Source organism: Equus asinus, chromosome 5 (genome assembly GCF_041296235.1).
Source record: "Equus asinus isolate D_3611 breed Donkey chromosome 5, EquAss-T2T_v2, whole genome shotgun sequence".
In the NCBI taxonomy this organism is placed as follows: domain Eukaryota; kingdom Metazoa; phylum Chordata; class Mammalia; order Perissodactyla; family Equidae; genus Equus; species Equus asinus.
This window is the reverse complement of record NC_091794.1, coordinates 4,934,932-4,956,370: the sequence shown is the minus strand read 5'-3', so window position 1 is coordinate 4,956,370 and position 21,439 is coordinate 4,934,932. Positions and strand designations below refer to the sequence as shown.

The 21,439-nt window shown below is 40.4% G+C and overlaps 2 protein-coding genes across 11 annotated transcripts in view; both read right to left on the bottom strand.

Annotated features, from left to right (window-relative positions):
- The window catches only part of COL8A1 (collagen type VIII alpha 1 chain), a 494,271-nt gene that overhangs the window by 6,981 nt on the left and 465,851 nt on the right, over positions 1-21,439 (bottom strand). For all 7 annotated transcript variants that reach the window (XM_070508614.1, XM_070508615.1, XM_070508618.1 and 4 more), the window contains one exon: positions 3,956-4,041. The gene's annotated coding sequence lies outside the window, so the exon portion shown is untranslated. The remainder of the gene's footprint in view (positions 1-3,955; positions 4,042-21,439) is intronic.
- CMSS1 (cms1 ribosomal small subunit homolog) overlaps positions 1-21,439 on the bottom strand; it is a 362,379-nt gene that overhangs the window by 25,598 nt on the left and 315,342 nt on the right. For all 4 annotated transcript variants that reach the window (XM_014853302.3, XM_044771717.2, XM_070508622.1 and 1 more), the window contains exon 2: positions 3,956-4,041. In XM_014853302.3, the coding sequence (XP_014708788.2) occupies positions 3,956-4,041 (86 nt within the window). The remainder of the gene's footprint in view (positions 1-3,955; positions 4,042-21,439) is intronic.

The following is a 21,439-nucleotide window of genomic DNA, read 5'->3' as shown; positions in this document are numbered from 1 at the left end:
GCAGACTGAAAGACCTGCTCTGCTGCAAACACAGGCTATCTTTCATATAAAAAAAGGGGGGAAGATGACTCAGAGGGCAGAACACAGAACCCAAGAGCAGAGCTGAGAAGCACGGAAGAACCTTAACAGCCTGGGCCTTAAGACTTGATCAGGAAACTCCTGACGTTTTCAGAATGCTGGGGCCCAATGACTCCTCGTCTACTGAGGTTTCTGTATGCCTGTCCCACCACTCTGTGTTGGGTATGTGGGACAGAGATAACCTGTTTCTTTGTTTCATAGGTTGAGAAGAAATGTAGTCAGAGAGCTGCACTTAAGGAACTAACCCTGAGGAGCCTCAGCTGCACCCGCAACTGATTTACACCGGAAATTCTGGGCACTGAGCTTGTGCTGTAAGAGGAGGAGACTTTTGCAAGCCTTGAGGCGTGAATACATTCTGCATGTGGGAGGGCTGTAAATCACAGGGCCAAAGGGCAGACTGTGGTAGCCGGGTTCCAGGATGGCCACCAATGACCACTATCTACTGTCCTCATGCCCTCCTCTTGAATGAGGACTGGATATACTGATTTGCATCTAACAGAACAGATGGGAGTGATGCGAGGTCAGCTCTGAGACTAGGTAATAAAAAGATGGTGGTTTCTGCGTTGAGTGCTCTGGCTTGCCCCTTCTTGGGTCCCTGGCCTGGGGAAGCCAGCGGCAAGGTTGTGAGCAGCCCTGTGGCGAGGCTCACAGTGTGAGGGATTGAGGTCTGCCACCAAGGAGGTTGAGCCCCTCACTGCTGCCCACAGCCTGACTGGCACCTATGGGAGGTGCAGAGCCAGAGGGACGAAGCTAAGCCATGCCTGTGAGATAACAGAATCTGTGAGATAAAGAATTTTTTCCATTTTAAGTTACTAACTTTTGGGGGCAATTTGTTATGCAACAATAGACTACTACAAAGAGGAACAGAATTGAGACACCAGCACGGAAGGGAAAAAGGTAAATCAGAGGGTCGATAGGACACAGTCCTCTTTTCTCTTAAAATAGTGAAGAATAATCTTGAAGATAAAGAGGGGATATGAAATGATCAGTGTTCAAATAAGGAAACAGTAAGAAAACACAACAGTAGAGGAAGGTGAGTAAGAAGGGAAAGGGCTAAGTACTCTTGCTGAAGATTCCTCTATGACCCAAGGAGATAAACAAAAGGCTGGCTTAAGCAAAAAGAAGGCCAGTGTGGTCTCTGAGCAGGAGAGGCTGGGTCATGGAACCACTGAGAGGCTTCTGACATCATGGAGGTATCAATGAAAAGTCACACAAACCCTCATAAGGGATTATATTCTGGGAACCATAATTACAGAGTCACTAGGGCTGCTCTGAAATGACTGATGCTGAGGAAGGAAGAGGTGACGCAATCTCTAGGAATTCATCATTTATTTTGGAAGCAGTATCTGGAAAAAAAAGAACTGCTGGCAAATCTTTAAGCTCACATTATTAAGGAGGCCAAGGATGATTATTTAGATGTAAAATGGTTGCTAGAGGTGATGTAGTTGCATGGGTAAGAAAATTTTATAAAGTTATAAATCTGCTGTTTGAAATACTGGACAGACGGGAGGCGTGCACACAGTCACTGAAATGTGAGGCCCAGCTATGGCAAAGAAGGGAGCACCATCTGACTGGACAGATCCTCACCTGGGGAAGTTAAAGCCTAAATGTAGATTGCAGCAGCAGCATGACGCCAGGCAGTTCCCATGCAAACAGAAAAAAACTCTTAAAGAAAAGCAAAGCAACTAAGAAAATGTCAAAAAAATTCAAAACTTAAATATAGCCTAAAATAATACCTTTTTTTTAAATCTAGGAAAAAATGTAATTACTATTGAAAAACAAATATCTGGTCACATCTGCCAAATGAGTCAAGTGCCTAACACCATGCTGGGTACGGTAGTGAACACATAAGAACTCTGGCCCCCACGTGCTTAGGACCTAGTTGGAGACTCGAGCTGTATGTGGTAAACAACTAGAGGAAGAGTCAAGAAAGGACAGTCAGCCTGACAAGAAGATCGTCCTTGGGGTGGTGAGCTGAGGTCCAGAGGGAGAAGAGCAGCTGGAGAGAGAGGACGAGGAGCCCAGAGAGGAGCTGGAGGGACTGTGTGGGTGGCTGGAGTTGGAGGAGAGACCCTAGCTCTGCATGTCACGGTGGAGGGGGTTGGAGGAGCGACTCTGATCACCAGGGTCCAAGAAACCTCTGCAGGCAGTGTCAGTGAGCTGATGACCCACAAAGGATGGAGATGGGAAGAGTGGAGAGTAAACTGGGATACTGGAGTAATTACCCATTCTGTCATTTCACAAATAACGAGTGCAGTTTGGGGCCAGGTCCTGTGGGAATGCATGGATCAACTCTGTCCCTGAGGCGTACATCCTGGTGGGGAGGCCCGGGAGCTGGATGGATAACACTCACATGAGGCAGAGGGCACCAGGAGACTCCCTTGTGAATTCTCTGGCTAGGGAGATGAGGATAGGCTTGGAGAAAGGGGTTTCGTCTGCCTGGGACTTGGATTCTTCAGAGCAATTTGGGAATTAAAGAAATTAGAGCAAGAAGAAGGTGGTTAAAAAGGGGAGTAAAATCATAAACTTGTTTTTTTTCTTAGCAGAAAATGGCAACAGCTTGTGACCAACATGAAGGCACATGAAGACACGTGAATCCAATTTTCCCAAGTTGGTTGAGGAAGGACAGGTGAAAAGGGAGGTGGGAGCAGCAACACTGTCAGCATCGGGCTTAGAGCCAGCGCAGTGCCCCATGACTCCCCCAGGCTCAGAGACTCAAAGAGGGTTCTGCAGGGAGGCACGGAGCATAAACACAGGTCAAAGGGGGCACGACCAGGGGGCGGCCGGCAGATAAATTAGGTAAAATTAAATCCTACCCTGGTTAAAACTAAAACTGATATAGGGTCTTTGAGCAAGATATTTAAAGGCTGAAGAGAAAACCAAGATGATTACATCTTAAGTATGTATATCTTTCTGCATTCCTTGTTCCACAAAGAAAAAATAATGACTAAAACAAAAAAGCCTTGAAGTATGTTTCACCATAATAACGATCACTTCTGTGCTTACTCTTTGCTAACCACTGTTGAGAGAGCTCAATAAGTATTAACCATTTAATCCCCACTGCAACTGTGCAAGGAAAATACAGTTATCACCTTGTTACCAGTGAGACTGAGGCACAGAGAAGTTAACTTGCCTTGGGTCTCACAGCTTGTAGGTGACCACTAAGCTAGACTGCTTCTCACAAGTATCCTGAACCTGGTCACAAACTTTGGGTAGATTCACCCTCTAGTGGAATGAGTTTAGTGCCACTTACAATAAGAATAAGACCAGAAATCCTTATTATGAAGACGATAACCTTTGACTGACAGTGGATAGTCCTTTAAAAATCACACAGGATTACCAAGCAGGTTTGAGGGACACAATGCGACAAAGCTGTAAATGGATGTGAGTGGCCAGGAGTAAGATTAAAAAGGAAATACAAGGTCTAGGTCCAGGGCAGAGAGTTCATCAAATGGACACTTGTGGTAACATGAAGGCAGCCAATCCCCCGATAAGGATTCACACAACAGACACTACGCTGTGTGGACACGAGGCCCTGGGAGACTGGGGGCCGCATGGCATGGCACTGTAATCATGCACTGATGTGGGAGTAATCTTGCATATCTCTAAAATTTGTCTCCTTTTAGGAACTGTTTCCAAAAGAATAAGACTGGACATTTGGTGAAAATATGATATAAGAATCTAAGACATCACTACTGTAAAATATATTTATATTGTAAAACACTTGCTGGTTTGTAATTAATAAAGCATGGCTTTTTCAAAGGCAGAGAAGGTACAAGCTTCCCTCAGATCCCACCAGCAATGATGTCAGGACACAGGGAAGGCCGTGGAGGGCCAGAGGAGGCTGAGTGCAGAACCCAGCAGCTGTGACTGCTACCTGCTGGGTTTCCTTTGACAGGGCAGGAACTGGAGCTGTCTCCTGCTGTGTCACATCTGTGTCTCCTCCTTCACCGTCTGATGCTCCTAGGAAACAAAGTTCAACAATTAGGAAAGTGTCTCTCTTTCTCTCTCTTTCTTTCTTTCTCCCATTGCTAGTGCCATCTTGGTACCACCTTCCTGGGAGGGTCTATCCCTTGACTTAGTAATTCCACCTCTAGGATACTGAATTTAAGGAAATGATCCAAAATGAAGATAGAGATTTAAGCACCAAGATGGCAGTCTCTGTCGAAAAGTGATGATTATCCAGATGTCTGACATTAGAAAATACTTAATTATGGAACACTCACACTGATTTTACAGACATTAAGCTCCCCATTTTCAGATAAGCAAGTTGCTGCTTAGAGGGGTGAAGCAATTTGCCCCGGGTCACACACCTGGGAACCCAGATCTACTTGAGTCCAGTCTTCCCCACAAATGATACTGTCTACACTGAGAGCCAGCCGACTCTTGACACCTGGGTGCTGGCCCCAGCGGGCATGTTAAGAGATTGTGACAAAAGGATTATAGATCATGAGAAATATTTGTTTTGAATTTTACTAATCTTTCAACAATGGAAAAAATAAATTTTTACTCTAAGAATCAAGAAAAATGAAAGTTTTAATGGTTTTCCTGTTTATAAAGCTCTCTTGAAGGAACACGGCAACCATAAGTTTCTTCCTTCCCACAATGCCACACTGCCTTCCAGATTTCAGTGGGTGCTCTTTAAAACACATTTTTGAATCTTTAAAAGGCTTTATTCATTTTCTTTGAGTTACTCTAAATTACCCCAAGGTCAGCTCAAATGAGTGATTAAGTTGGCGTTAAAAGTATTTATAGAACTTGTGCTTCTGGGAAGATGGTAGTAGTAGTATAGTTTTCCCTATTCCTCCTGCTAAGTACAACTAAAAATCCTGGACATTATATAGAAAACACACATAGGGAGACTCTGAAAGGCAGAGGGAGTAAGGAAGACCTGCTAGGGACTTAGGGGCCCAAGGAATAACATAGTGGTAAGCTCCCTGGGTTATCTTTTTGCCTCATTACCTCAGACTTGGAGGTAAGGAGCCAGCAACTTGGAAATGCCAATGGAACAGGAAAAAAAATGTCCCAAGAAACATCTGCTCTATTTAACAAAATGACCAGGAAAGGAGCAGCATAGCAAGACTGAAAACTTTTAGACAGAAACCACTCGACTCTAGCCAAACACCACAGGAAATCATGGCCCCACCAGCAAAGGCTGAGTGGGGAGCCTAGACATCCACCCTTGCTAGGCTATAATGAGGTGACCCAACTCCTCCTCCACCTCCCACCAGGGTGCTTGCTGTCAGAGACGATTTGGTTGAACCCCTCAAAAGGGATTTTCATCCCTGAAGGGTGGTAACACACCCCTGTCCCCTCCTCTCATCACCACTGCCACCACTCAGTATCAACGGAGACCACATGGTGAGCCTGGACTTCCACCTCGTCCAGGCAGTAAAGAAGTGCGCTCTCCCTCCCTGCTAGGACAGAGTCCAAAGGAGCCCTAGAAGACAGTCAGGGCTTTCCAAACTGCCTAGCGGTAATGAGGGCACACCTACACTAATGGTTTTAGCAACCACTTGAAAAGCAATACAAAGAGATACACTCAAAATCACTAAGATAAATTAAAATAGAATTCTAAAAATGTTCAAGTAACCCACAGGAAGGCAGGAAAAGGACAAACTGAGCAACAAAAAGCAAACAAACAGAAAAGACAAAATAAAATGGTAGATTTAAACCCAACATATCAATAATTACATTAACGTAAATGGTCTAAACACACCAATTTAAAGACAGAGATTAAAGAGAGAGTTAAAAAACATGACCTAACTATATGATGTTTACAAGAAACTTACCTCAAATATAATAATATAGGCAAGCTGAAAGCAAAATGATGGAAAAAACGTAACATGCAAATATTGACCAAAAGAAAGCAGGAGTGGCTCCGTTAATATCAGACAAAGTAGACTTCAGAGTAAAGAAAATTATCAGAGAAAGAGGACATTATATAATGATAAAAGGGTGAATATGCTAAGATATAGCAATCCTAAACGTGTATGCACCAAACAACAGAGCTATAAAATATGAGCAACAAAAACTGATAGAAATGAAGGGAAAAATAGATATTCCTACAATTAAGTTGCAAACTTCCAAAAGTCCTCTCTCAAAAATTGAGAAAATGACTAGACAGAAAATCATCAGGGATATGAAAGAGCTCAGTGACATCATTAACCAATAGGATTTGATCAACATTTGTGGAACACCACTCAACAACAGCAGAATATAGTTTCCAAGTGTTACGGAACACATGCCAAGTCAGACCATATTCTAGGACATAAAAGGACGACAAATTTAGAAGAACTGAAATTGATACACAGCCTGTATAAAAAACATACAACAAACATTATACTTGACAATGAAAGACTGAATGCCTTCTCTTTGATTGGGAACAAGGCAAAGATGTCTGCTCTGACTGATAATTATTCAATGTAGTGCTAGAACTTTTAACCAGTGCAAAATGGCAAGAAAAGGAAATAAAAGACATATACATCAGAAAAGAAGAAATCAAACTGCCCCTATTTGCAGATAACATGATTATTTACATAGAAAATCTCAAGGAATCTAACAAAAACAAAACAAAACTGCTAGAATTAGATGAGTTTAGCAAAGTTGCAGAGTAAAAGATAAACATGCAAATATCAATTCTATTTCCATATACTAGCAATGAACATGTGAACACAAAAATTAAAAGTACAATGCCATTTACAATTGTTAAAAAAAAAACCCTGAAATACTTACGTGCAAATTTAAGAAAACGTGTATAGGATTTGTGTGCTGGAGACTGCAAAACACTGGTTAAGGAAATCAAAGAAGACATAAACAAATGGGGAGACATGTCATGTTCATGGACTGGAAGGCTAATCACAGTAAAGATGCTAGTCCTCCCAAAATTGATACAGAGGTTTAACAAAATTTCTATCAAAATCCCAGCAAGATTTTTCTCTGGCTATAAGCAGATTATCCTAAAACTTATGTAGAATGGCAAAGGAACTAGAAGAGCTAAAACAATTTTGAAAAACAATAATCAAGTGGGAGGAATTAGTCTACAGAATTGCAAGATTTATTATATAGCTACAATAATCAAGACTGCGTGGTACTGGCAAGGGATGGACACACAGATGAATGGAATAGAATACAGACTCAGAAAGACACACACACAAATATGCCCAACTAATTTTTGACAAAAGTGCAAAAGCAATTCAGTGGAAGAAAGATAACTTTTTCAACAAATGGGGAAAAATATAGGCAAAATAATGAACCTCTATCTAAGTTTCACACAAAATACAAAAACTAACTCAAAATGGATCACAGACAAATGTAAAACGGAAAACTATAAAACTTTTAGGAAAAAAAGGGAGAAAACCTTCAAGATCTAGAGTTAGGCAAAGAATTCTTAATTTTGACACCAAAAGTACAACCAATAAAAGGAAAAATTGATAAATTAGATGTTATCAAAACTGAAAACTTTTGCTTTGCAAAGATCCTGTTAAGAGGATGGAAAAATAAGCTACAAAGTGGGAGAAGTATTTGCAAACCACATAGGTAACAAAGGACCGACTAGTATCTAGATAATATGAAGAATTCTCTAAGTTCAACACTAAAAAAATGAAGAAATTAGGAAATGGCAAAAGACATGAAGAGATAATTCACTGAAGAGGACATACTATGGCAAATAATTACAAGAAAACACCTTCCACATCATTGACCAATGGGAAAACGCAAATTAAAACTACAGTGAGATATCACTACAAACCTATGAATGGCTAATACAGAAAAATAGCACCACGCCAAATACTGATGAGAATGTGGAGAAACTCAGTCACTCATACCTTGCAAGTGGGAATGTGAAATGGTACAACCACTTCCCTTCCACAAATGGAAAAGTTTGGAAGTTTCTTAAAAAACTAAACATACAACTACAATACAACATAGCAATTGCACTCCTGGGCATTTATCCCAGAGAAATGAAATCTTACATTGACACAACAATCTGTACAGCTTTCTTTGTTTGCAGTGGCTTTATTTGTTATTTATAACAGCCAAAAAAATAGGAACAACCCAGATGTCCTTCAAGGAAGGAATGGTTAGACAAACTGTGGTATATCCATACCCTGGAATATTACCCAGCAATAAAAAGGAACGAACTATTGACACACAAAACAACCTAGATGAATCTCTAGAGAATTACGCTGAGAGAAAAAAGCCAATTCCAAAAGGTTACATATCATGTGATTCCATTTATATAACATTCTTGAAATGACAAAATTACAGAAATTGAGAACAGAACGGTGGTTGCCAGGGGTTATGGAGGGGGTGGAGTTGGGAGGGAAGTGAGCATGGCTACAAAACAGCAACATCAAGGATTCTTCTGTGGATGGAAATATTCTGCATCTTAACTGTATCAATGTCAACATCCCTGTTTTGATATTGTACTATAGTTTTGCAAATGAATCTACAGTGATTTCAAAATTAAAAAGTTGAATTAAAAAAAGTCTTAAAGGAAATCCATCCTCTTCTTTAGGAAGCCCAAAATTATTATGCTGAAAAAGTCAACAGATGTGTGGCTGGCCGTGGACCAGAATGGATAACCAACCTGCTGCTGGGGCACCCCTGCCACTGCTGTCCTGACCCCGAGAGGACAGGCAGGCAGCCAGGTTCAGAGAACCAGAGTCAGCCCGGGAGGTCAGGATGGAATCTTCAAAGATAAAAGCCCCTGGCCTATGGCTGTCAGATAAAGTACAGGACGCTCCATTAAGTTTGAATTTCAGTTAAACATTAAATAATTTTTTAATATAGGTATGCCCCAAATATTGCATGGGGAATATCTATATAGTATTAAAAATTATTCACTGCTTATCTGAAATTCAAATTTAATAAGGTGTCATGTATTTTTACTTGCTAAATCTGGTGACCCCACCTGGGGAATTTCCTTCCCCAGAAAAGATCACTTTAGTCCTGTGAAACTTCTTACATTAGCTTCTATCCCCGGGGCCCCCTCTCTCAACATCCTCCGACCCACCTCCATCTGGAATCCTGGCTGACTACATCGCCTGCTTCCTCCTCGAGCCTCTGCACTTCTACACCTACTGCGTCTTGGAAACCAGCACATGATTTCACCCTTCCTCAAAGTGTGTGCTGATATTGCAAAAATGTTAGGTTTTCTCTCCATCTGAACGGTAAATACTCTGAGGGTACCTATGAGTACCCCAAGTACTTGGACTAGTGTTGATTAAAAATAAAAAGCACTCCCCCATACCTATTGCTTTATTTATACTTTAAGTAATTAATTAATTAATTAAGGTGAGGAAGAGTGGCCCTGAGCTAACATGTGTGCCGATCTTCCTCTATTTTCTGTGTGGGATGCCACCACAGCACGGCTTGATGAGCAGTGTGTAGGTCTGTGCCCAGGATCCCAACCCATGTACCCTGGGCTCCCAAAGCAGAGCACAATAACCTAACTGCTACACTACCTGGCCGGCCCCATACATTTTTATTATAAAAGTAATATACATTCTCTGTGTAAAACACTAAACCCCTTACACAAATTTTCTATTCTTGTATTAGCTTTAAAAATTACTTTAAGATAAAAAGGATGAAATACAAATAAATAAATGCCAGGATCAAATCCATAAATATTTACAACTCAAGTAATGATTTAAAAAAAAATTCTGAATTCTGTATTGTCCAGAATCTGATAACTGAAGAAGTACAGTCTGAATTTAAGCAATCTAGTTGAAAATAATATATTTCTAAAGGTGTGTGACTCCTATGCAACAAAAACCCATGAGAAATATTTAAAATACCGTGTTAATCAAATACTCTAAATCCGAGTTACTTCTTGTTCCAAAAATTATTTCATCTGAAACCTTTTACCATATAAAATGAGATCATCTCATATCACTGTTGGTTGAATAAACTAGTTATTTCGTTAGTCTGTGATGTTTTTTGGTTCTAAAAGAGAAAATTGCTTTTTTGAAGGAAGGATGCTAGTTCTGTGATTTCCATTAAGAGAGTATTGAGAGGAAAGGATGGGACCCCAGCTCCCCAGCCTGGCTCGGGCACCCAGGCCCCTCCAGAACTGCGGGCAGTGGAAGAGGCCAGGCCTGTGCCACGCAGTCCCAGGGCGGATGCAGCCCGTGGAGGGGAGTCACCAAGTCGGGGCCTCCTCGTTTCCAACTCCCTGAGAACGTGCTTAGAAACAAAACCAACAGAAAGACACCACCAGATGGGATTGGTTGAATTCTTTCAAAAGAGGAGTCAAGTACATCATCCTTTTCAACCCAAGGCAAAAAGAGCAAGCTAGAATAAAAAGTTGCATCTATTTTCTCTTTTCCGCAACCCCTGACTTCACCCGCTTTACGAGAAGGATTGAAGTCCAGTTTCCCAGCCATTTCCTTATGCTTCTAAGGACTTGCTTGCATGAACCCCTTCTAGGCCCTGAGAAGGACTCTGGCCATGGATCACACAGTTAATTTTTCTTTAAAAATTTGTCAAAGCAAGATACACTGTGGTTAAAACAAACAGAATAGACACTATTTCCACTCAGAATTCACCTGTCACACATCCTCTAGGGAGTGGTATTGGAGTGGGAGTGAGCATTTTGGGGATCTAGTTTGAGGAACTGGGTTGGACACATTTAGTTTGAGTTTAATGGGCTATTACATGGTTCACAATCACACAGTCTAGAGTTAAATCATTGCTGGCTGTCCTAGCGCAGGAGAGCCTCCAGGAATACTCCTACCACCCTGTGCAGCTCACCAGCCATCCTGACACGATAGTCCAGGACCACGGCACAAACACAGCTGCAGCACCTCCCCTAGAACTATGTGGGAAGTGGAGGAGAACTTAGGTTGGGGATATATGAAACCAGAAACCAATCAATGGAAAATTCTTTCAATAATCAAAAATGTAAAACTGTAGGCAGAAAATCTTCCCATTTTTGTCTATTCAAAATGGAAGATCTTTCCTGTGGAAATAAAGTAGATACTGCATTTTACATAGTTCTAAAGAAACCATATATATTTTTTCTTATTTGATGTGGATGAGTAAAGTAAAAATCTTCAGAATTCCTGGGTTTGTAGCAGTGCTGTTGTGATTTTTTACTTAAAACAACTTCTTTTATACCTAATTTTGTATCAGTAATTTTGTATTCTTTTTCCTAAGAGAGGGACCCTCAAAATTGTATAAACTTCAGGCCTCATTAAAAACCTAGATCCACCCTGGCTAGCAACCTGCTGAACTCTCTTACTGCGGTTACATTAGCTTCACAAAAGAACTGGGATGTGTCTCCTTGTTTTCTATCCTCTGAAATAGTTGTATATACTTAGATGACTTGTTCTTCAATATTTGGTAAAATCTGTCAGTAAAACAGGCAGAGTGTAGTATATTTTTTTGTGGGTATATTTTACAAATGCTTCAATTTCCAATGGTGATACAATTATTCAAGTTTTTCTATTTATTTTTAACTCAGTTTTGGTAAATGACATTTTTCTAGGTAATTGGTTGTTTTCTCCAACTCTTCAAATTTCTTGGTGAGAGCTAATCATTATATGTAACTATGTCTCTTTTTTCTTTTCTCCCATTTTTTGTTTGTAACTTCTTTTTCTTGCTCAATCTTGGAGAGGTCTTTCTTTTTTTTTTTTTTTAAAAAAAAATAGGTTCTGTGTTTCTAGATGCTTTCTGTTGCGTCTTTGATTTCCATTAAACTCATTAATGTTCTTTACTTTCTTTAGGTTTTCTCTATTGATTTTCTAATTTTTGTAGTTGGGTATTTAGCCCACTAAGTTTTCCTTTTTCTGATATAAGAATTAATGCTATACATTCCTTCTAAATATAACTTAAGCTGAATACCATACATTTGAATATTATAGCATTTCCATTATAATTTAATTCTAAATATTGTTAAAGTTCCCATAATGATTTTTCTTTGACTGACAAGTTATTTAGAAGTGTATTTTTAAACTTCCAAACAGATTTTTTAAGTTATCTTTTTTTGTTTGTATTGTGGTTAGAAAATGGCCTCTATACCAATTCTTTGATATTTGTTAAGATCTATTTAACTTCTAGCACAGGGATCAGCAAACTTTTTAGGTAAAGAACCACATAATGAGTAGGTGTAGCGTATGCAGAACAATAAGGTCTCTGTCAGTAACTACTCAACTCTGCCATGCAAAAAAGCAGCCCTAGACAACATACAAAAGAATGGGCATGGCTGTTCTGATAAACTTTATTTGCAGAAACACACCCACCTATGTGGGGAGACGGGTGTTCTTCTACACTTCCAGAGGTGGTCAGCTGTTCTCTGGGAAATCTAACAATGCACACTGAAAACTAATGCTGCAGACACAGCTGTACTCCAACAGTCTAAAGTGTTTTGCTAAAATTACTCATCCCTAGGAACAAGACTGTTTTACTTGGCCAAGAGAAGCAGGGCTGGGAACTACTCTTCAAGAACCATGTTCCCAGCTCATTAAGGGACTCCCACCAGCATCATTGAGAAAGAGCACAATTCCCATATCCCAAGAATAGGACCCTGTGAGAAGTGAAGGCAGTGAAGGCCCTAAGGCCACACTAGCATAACAGAACACAGGCAGGAGAGGGGAGGGACCGGAGAAAGGGGAAGGGAAAGGCAGGGGGAGGGGAGAGGAGGGTAGGGGAGGTGGGAGGGGAGAGCAGAGGAAGGCAGAGAGGGGAAGAGGAAGAATGGGGAGAAGTGCAGCCAATGACAGAAGCGGCTCTCAATTGTGACCCCACTTACAGCAGAGGTGGTGGTGCAGTGAGGGAAGCTCCATCCTTATTGCTTTTCCACACTTTTCAAAATAATTACTACAGCTATACCATGACTAAAAAATAAGGGCTTATAATCAATTAGGCCATGCCAGAAAAGAATCATACTGTGTCTTTCTCATTCACTCTAACTGTTCAGGGTGTCCACTCTCCCTTTATTCTTGTCATCTCTCCTTTTCTATCAAAATCCTACCCCTGTCCTCCAAAATTTAGCTTTATTCCTCCTCTGTCAGGACCTTCCGAAAGTAGGAACAAGACTATTTTAGGGCCCTAATCTAGCAAGTGGTTGCAGCTTTCACTGAGGAGGGAAACTTTGGAGAAACAAGAACAGGATCTGGTATGCACATGAAGAGTTCTGTGTCCGGGGAGGGAGGGGCAGCGAACTCGAGGCCAAGTCTATTGTGCCCACTCCTGGCACCTGGTTGCTCAGAGAGGCTGCTCAGAGAAGCCTGGCCTGCTCAACCTTTAGCCTCCGGCCTTGGCTGGCCAGGCAGTCCAGGGCCGGCGCAGGGCAGAGGAGCACTGTCTTCCTCGAACTGGCTGAGGTCCATCAGGGTTTACTTAGCCCGGGGCAGCCTGTCTGGTCTTGTTTGGTTTTTCCTAGCTACCATCTTTTCCTTTTCACCTTTCCCCTCTCAAATAGAGAAAGGAACTGGGGATCATCTACCTTCTCTCTCAGGCTCCTTGAGATGTCTTCTCCCTCTCTCCAAAAGACGTGACAAAACAAATGCTTCTTAACGGAGGTCCCTGTGAGTTGGTTCTATCCCAAGTTTTCTTGTCATTCTGAACTTGAACGGGGAGTGTGGGGGTCCCTTTTCCCCCTTAATTTTGGCATTTCTGGTGGCAACTGCTACAGCCTGGGCTATATTCCAATAATGCTCTTATTTTCATAGCTGAAGATGTCCCTAGCAACGGGACATTTGCAGACTTTGCTTACAAAATATGTTGCCAGTTCCCAGAGAAAATTTTAAAGTTAGAACATTTGGAATAAGATGGCAAAACTCTGAACTGGAGTTGCTTTATGGGTCCTGAAACTCTGAAAGACAGTAAAATAGTAGGACCAATAGGAGCACCTCAAAAATACACGCCTGAAGAAGAATCTTTCACCTCCTTTCTGTGGGGAGCCTAAATGCTACAAAACTTCTGTTGCCAGTTACATGTCAGCAGAACTAAATCTTGAAGGTAATTTCCCAAAATTTTGACTGCTCCGGGTTACTAATGCTTTATTTATCCATCTTTAACAATGCACACAGGCCAGGCTCCTCAGGAAAGCACCCAGAGCCCGGGGAACCTGACCTCTCCTGTGAAGGCTCACACGGAGCCTGGCCCCAATGGCAGTGGAAGGGACCTTTACTGTCAAAAATCAGGACACACAGGACCTGTCCTACCTTTAACTTACAAAAATGCAGTGGAGATCATGCAGATATCAGAGGACAACCCTGAAGGCAGAACAGCTACTTGCCTGCTGTCTGTCCTGCAATAAGGCATTTTTTACATCTTATTTTCTTTTTAGCTTAAGGAAAAAAAATAGATAAGTCAGCTTGGGCAACACAACTTCAGCTTTAGTCTTGATTGTTAGAGCTCCACCTTTCTTCCTTTCTAGTTAGTTTTAAAGGTTGGACTATTTACATATTTGGGGGTAGTTTTCAAACTGTGAGTAATTTCAATTCAACCTTTTCTGGTCAAGCTTGACAGGTGGAGTTAGATGAATAGAGCCAGGGATGCTGTTAGTGGCACCTGGGGTCTTAGTAGCACTGTTATGTTGATTGGATGAGCATACTTGATACATTTGGAAGCACTGCTATATAAATTCTCTCTTCCTGGAATAAAGCTAATAATGATGATAATAACTCTTACATGGTCCTTATTTTGTGCAAGACACTGTTCTAAATGCTCTATATGATCTACTCATTTAACTCTCAGATCAATCTTATGAAATGGGTACTGTCATTATCATCCCTGTTTTACAGACGTGGAAACTGAGGCACCTTCCCGAGGTTAAGGAGAGCACGCCAAGATTTGGATCTAGGCAGTCTTCATTCAGAGTCTGCTCTTAACCCTACGCAATTCTGCTCCTCTAACTTGGAGAGCAAACTAAGTGGCCTCTGGTGGTGCTGGTCTCTAAGCAAGGTCTTGGTATCCATGTAGCTTTGTGGGTGGAGCCCAGTTTAACATATTAATAGATGTTCTCATACTTGAATACGCTCATCTAACTGGGGCAGAAGCTGCTGCACGTGGTGAGCAGCTCCTCTCTCCAAAAACAAACACACCAGATGTCTGTCAGTAACTCTCCCCCATTACCCTGGCCTCCATCCCGTAATTCAGCTGGGGAGGAACTACAACCTGGTTTGCCTAGGCTAGTCCTGGTTTATGCTTGTCATTCCCACACCCCCTCTGGTTTAGGATCTGTCTTATTGCAGGGATTCTTTAATATATTAATATGTATTGCTACTCTCCAAGTGTGAGAATGGAAATCAGGTCATCCTCAGGCTTATTTGAGCACTGAACTATGCTCTTTGCAGCACACTTGTTAACAGCTCCAGGAACAGTGCTCTCTGTACACATTTGGGAAGTGCCGGTGTAGAGTGATGAATAAGGTCCTAGAAGGCTTAGATTCTAGTTCCAACTTTTGTGATCTTGGGCAAATCTCTTACTTTATGCTTTAGTTTTCTCATTTGCAGATTGATGAAGTCATACTGCTGTGATTTATGATTCCCTCCTGGTTCAGGCCAATTTCTATTAAAAATCCTGGACATGTCAAAATTTCCAGGGTGAAGGGGAATGTTGAAGTACAGAGGGGTAGGGTAATATTTTAAAAATATGGGTGAACGTGACCTGTTACATGGGTATTTGCGTTACATCATGTCCCCAAACAGAAATTTCATGAGGAAAAAGCCATAAGGCTGCAGCTAGACCTGCTATCCACTCACGCTTGTGAGAAAGTGTGATCCCAAGGAGGAAAAAACGCTACAATGGAAAAGCACACTGTTTCTGTTCAGACTTCCCTTCAGCCTTCAAAGGGACTTCAACTACCTAGTAGATTACTTAGCGTATGCCCTTAACGTACAGCGTGTGACTCATTAAAGGTGGGTGTAACGTGCAGAGGCCCTACTTTACGATGCTTAACTTTCTTACCCAGCTTCTCAGCGGAAAAGCCAGATCTCAGCTGCCTTCTCGTGTCGCTTAGGACAAGGTACTTAATTGCTTCATCCTTTAAGTTTCCTACCAGTAAACTGCCCTGAGGATATCAACCTACCAACTAACTAGCAACTACAAGGGAAATATACAGAGGGATTTGTGTTTAGAATGAGTTTCAAGAACCACAACTCATGATGGTGTAGGATAAAGCTGAGATGTAACAGTCTAGCGGGGTAAATAAATGAGAGACTAAAACAAGACTTGATTTGTCAATACTATCTACCAATTGGATGGGGAGTCATCATTTAAAACTTCTTTTACCCTTTTCCCTGATAAAGTAATACACACTAATTGTAGAGATTTTAGAAAGTACAGAAAAGTAAAAAGAAACAAAAATTTGGTCCCACTATAACAAGACATCCACTATTACAGTTTTGATACATTTACTTCCACCTTTTGCTCTGCCTCTGTGTGTCTAGGAGTATATGTATGTGAATATATACTTTAGATATCTGGAATTACACATCAGATACAAATAATTTACATTTTAATATTATATCATGAGCATTTTCCCACGTCAGTAGTCTTGAAAACATTTTTAATGGCTATATAACAAATCCTTGTTTGCCTACACTATATTTATTTGTTCTTCTATCATTACTTAGATTACTTCAAAAATTTTGCCTTTGTGAATATATTGTAATAGACGTCTTTATAACACTCGATGTATTCCCGATTAGAATAGACTTCTAGAAGAGAAATTACATTGTAAAAAGGTATGCATGTTTTTAACAGTCTTCGCAACTTCTAAACCGTTTTCCGGAAGGTTTGGGGTCAGTTTTTAAGTCACTAACATGTATACAACTTGTTTCATCGCACTCCAGCAAACACCGAATTCTTAAACATTGCTAACAGGTAAAAATGTTATTGCATTTCCATTTGCATTCATTTGATTATGACTGAGGTTAAATATTTTACTCTTTTTATTGGCATGTGTGTTTCTTATATGAATAGAATGTTCTTAACCTTTGTCCTTTTGTCAAGGAGGGTTTTAATGTTTTCCTTACCAGCTTGTGTGAGTCTTTTAATGTTAAGGTTAATTTTTAAAGCTGTTTCATCTTTTAATTTTTAAAGTTATTTTTGATTTACAGATGTTTTAAATTGTAATGAGATCAAATATATTTTTTCACTGCAATTATGCTTTGAAAAGATCTCCCTATCCTAAAGGAGATACTTGTATCTAGGGTTTTTTTTAATGGCTTAATCTATTTTTTTAAACATTTAACTTAAAAACTAAGGAACAGATTTTCTTATATGGTATAAAGTGAAGCTCTAATTTTATTATCTTTTCAAATATTTAACCAGTCATCTTAACATCTTGCTGAATGATTCTTCCTTTCCTCACTGTCTTCTTAGAGCATTTTCGTTCAATCAAAACACAAATCATACACAGGCTAGGGTCTGGTTCCACTGATCTGCCTGCGAGTCTTCGATAGGTACTATATGATAATATTATTAAAAAAAAATACTGGGGCTGGCCTGGCGGCGTAGCAGTTAAGTTCGCATGCTGCGCTTTGGCAGCCCAGGGTTCACCGGTTCGGATCCCGGGCACGGACCTAGCACTACTGATCAAGCCATGCTGTGGCAGATGTCCCACATATAAAGTAGAGGAAGATGGGCACAGATGTCAGCTCAGGGCCAATTTTCCTCAGCAAAAAGAGGAGGATTGGCGGTGGATGTTAGCTCAGGGCTAATCTTCCTTAAAGAAACAAGCAAAAAACCCAACATACCGAGCTTTCTTCTTTTTTATTTTCCTAAATGGCTATCACATTGGCGGGCAGGGAGTAAGAAGAGAGTGAGCGCCAGATTCAGGCCAAAATCTCTGAGAGAGCTAGGAAGGGTCCAGGGATGGATGGAACTCAGTAAGGATGTAGGGATGGAGGTTAAGCCTTTTCCCTCCAGAATCTTACATCACACTTCTGTCACTCAAAAGCTGTTTGGCTTTGGGCAAGTTAATTCACCTCTCTATGCCATGTTTTCCTTATATATATAAAATGAGGCTGTTGAGAGATTAAATGAGTTAGTTTAAAACACTTATAACAATACAGAGCCCATGATAAACATGATTATCACTTATTTGAAGCTACCTTCCACTTCCATCATGCCACTGAAATTACTCTTGCTAAGGACATCAATGACTCCTAATTTTCAAATTAATTTGGCACCGGGATTAAAATTACAGGCTCTGTAGAATCAGGCTACCTGGATAGAACTGTTCCTCTGTCATTTAAAGCTATGTGGCCTTGGAAAAGTTACTTGCTCATTCTGTGCCTTAGTGTCTTCATCAATAAAATGGGGATATAAGTAGTGTCTACATATGAGGTTGTTACATGGAGTCCTGACAATGAATGTAAATTGTTTTGCACACAGTCTGGGACACAAGGACATTTTCAGGAAATGGTCATCATAACCATCATCTTACTTGATTGCCCTGGGGCATCTGACACTGATATTGACCTGAACTTGTTTTTAAAGGTATGCTTTTTGGTGAGGAAGACTGGTCCTGAGCTAACATCTGTTGCCAATCGTCCTCTTTTTTTTTTTTTCCCTTCCCCAAAGCCCCAGTATACAGTTGTACATCCTAGTTGCAAGTCATTCTAGTTCTTCTATGTGGGATGCGCCTCAGCATGGCTTGATGTGCAGTGTGTATGACCTCAACTTTTTCACACTGTCCTCCTTTGTTTTCTGGCACAATGGTTCAGTTCTCGACCCATCACTTCATGAGCTCTCTTCTTTTACCTATCCCTTAAAATGCTGGCATTCTCCAAGGGGTCCTCCACTCTCCTATTCTTTGGTGACCACATACTTCCTTGGTGTTCCTTCTTCTAAGCCAGGAGTTGGGAAATTTTTTGTTAGAGGACCAGACAGTTAATACTTTAGCTTGTGGGCCATATGATCTCTGTCATGACTACACACTGAATCATGAAAGCATCAACTGAAAACATGTAAAATTAGTGGGCAGGGTTATGTTACAGCAAAACTTTATATACAAAACCAGGCAGCCAGCCCAGGGACCATGTTTGCCATCTCCTCTTCTAGGTAGTTGTTACAGCTCGGGTATCCCTTGATTAGACCACTCATCACATTGCATCTGTCCTCCCCAATGGACTGTGGGCTACCTAAGAGCAGGGTATCCTTTCATTCTTGTATGCTCTGTGTGTAGCATAGAATCTGGCAGATATATTTGACCAACATCTGCTGAAACACTGAATGAGATGATCACATGATATCAGTCTTAACAGTTAAAAACTTTGTTGTGCTATAAGGAAGAAGGCATTTCTTCCATGCGAGCCCTTCAGTAGCTACCAAAACAAACTATAGAGAAGACCTCATGGCCTGTATATCACATCAAAACATCTAGTAGAATTAATCTTTCTTTCCCAAATGTGAAAGGGAAATTTAGGTTCAGGAGATTGACAATTTCACGGACCAAGTAATATTGCAGACCCCAAAATAGAGCTGTCCAGCATGATCTATAAAACAGGACACACTTTATAGGAATTGAAAAACAGCTGTTTCCCCATTTCTGTTTTAATAGGAGGAATAGGCTACAGGGCTCAGGGGTATATGCTAAGCATATGGAGAAAATTTATTTGCTTAAAGAAATGTGACATGGAGCTGGCAAAGGGCTCAGTTTGTAAGAGACAATGTCCTGGTGGGCGAAATTAAGAGGATAAGAAGGATATATATGGAGTCATTTCAGCATTGTGATTAATGAAAGAGGAAACACCAATAAACACCGAAGGGAAAAAAGGAAAAGTAAAGTTGAAGCTGAAAAGAACTGAATATGCTCTAGGGAGGGCCCTAGCTACAAGAACCAAGTATCTCCTGCAATAATAATGGCTTTAGTTAAACAAATTTTAGATAAAGATGGCACTGGTTTAGGGGAAAATATGGAAACTGAAACCTCAGTCAAAAGTAATAGTGTGAATATTGAGTTTCTCTAAATATAGTGCAGAAGATCCCTATAGAGCTAAGAATATCTGGAAAATATATTAAAGACTCTGGGAGAGAATTTTATACTTCTGGAATATTCTTAAAAACAGATAATAGACAAAGAAGTATGTTTACCTTTTTCCTTTTAATTTTCATGTTCGAACTTAACCAGCAGTAACATTTTTAGTACAATTAAACATTTGCTGAACTCCTCTTATAGGAGATTATTCATTTTGTGTGACTCAACATATTCTCTCAAGTGGCAATTACCAGACAGTACTCTCTAGAATTTTTTAAAGTCATAAAATCAATATTGCTGTGAAAGAAGGACCTCAGATTTTCTTAAAAGAAAAAAGTTAATGTTGGTTTCATTTAGCTTTCTACTTCCCCTTCCCTCCTAAGAATTATGAAAGGATTCATCATGTGGCCATATGGACACAAATTCATTCATCCTTCAAGTATTTACTGAGCACCTGCTATGTACCAGGTACTGTGCTAAGCCTGAAAGAGGCAAGACGAATAAGATATGGTTCTTGCTCGAGAAGCTGACAATACAGTGAGAATGACAGATGTGTGTATAAGCAATTAAAATGCAATGTGATGCTATAGTGATGGAGAAGAGAGATGAAGTAGTCAGGGGCTGGGGGCGGGGGTGGGGTGGGGGGGAGGTGAGACTCTAAAGGGACAGCACCAGGGAGTTTTCTAAGGTGATGGAACTGTCCACATACTGATTGTGGTGGTGGCCACACAAATCTATATGTGTGTTAAAATTCACAGAACTGTATGTGAAAGAAAAAAGAAGTCTAGTTTTACTGTATGATAATTTAAAAATCAAAATAAAAAACTACAATACGATAGATGCCTGTCAATAGGAGTACAGATAAGTAAACTATGATATATTCATACAATGGATACTACTGAGCGATAAAAGGAACAGACTATTGATAAATGCAACAACATAGACGAGTCTCAAAAGCATCACTGAGTGAAAGAAGCAGTATACAACGAAGTACATCCTGTATGATTCCATTTACATGAACTTCTAGAGTAGGCAGCCTTAACAGAGGATGACAGTAATCAGATCAGTGGTTGCTTCTGTGTGGGAGGGTTGGGGTGGGGTAGGGACTCACTGGGAAGGGACCTCAAGGAACTTTCAAGTATGATTGGTCAAAACTGATTAAATAGTACATTTAAGATCTTAGTACCTCAATAAATGTAAATTTTAACTCTCTAAAAAATATGCATTTAGCTAGCCACTGGCTTATCTTTCACAACCCAGAATTTCTAATGGTATTGAAAGTTGTAAAAAAACATTAACAACCTCTCTATCATATGTTAGCATTTTCTTTTTAAGATAAATTGGAATTTTGTTTGCTTTCTTAATGAAATAAACATAATATCCAACAATAAGTCTTATGACAAACATAATTAAAATGCGACGTGC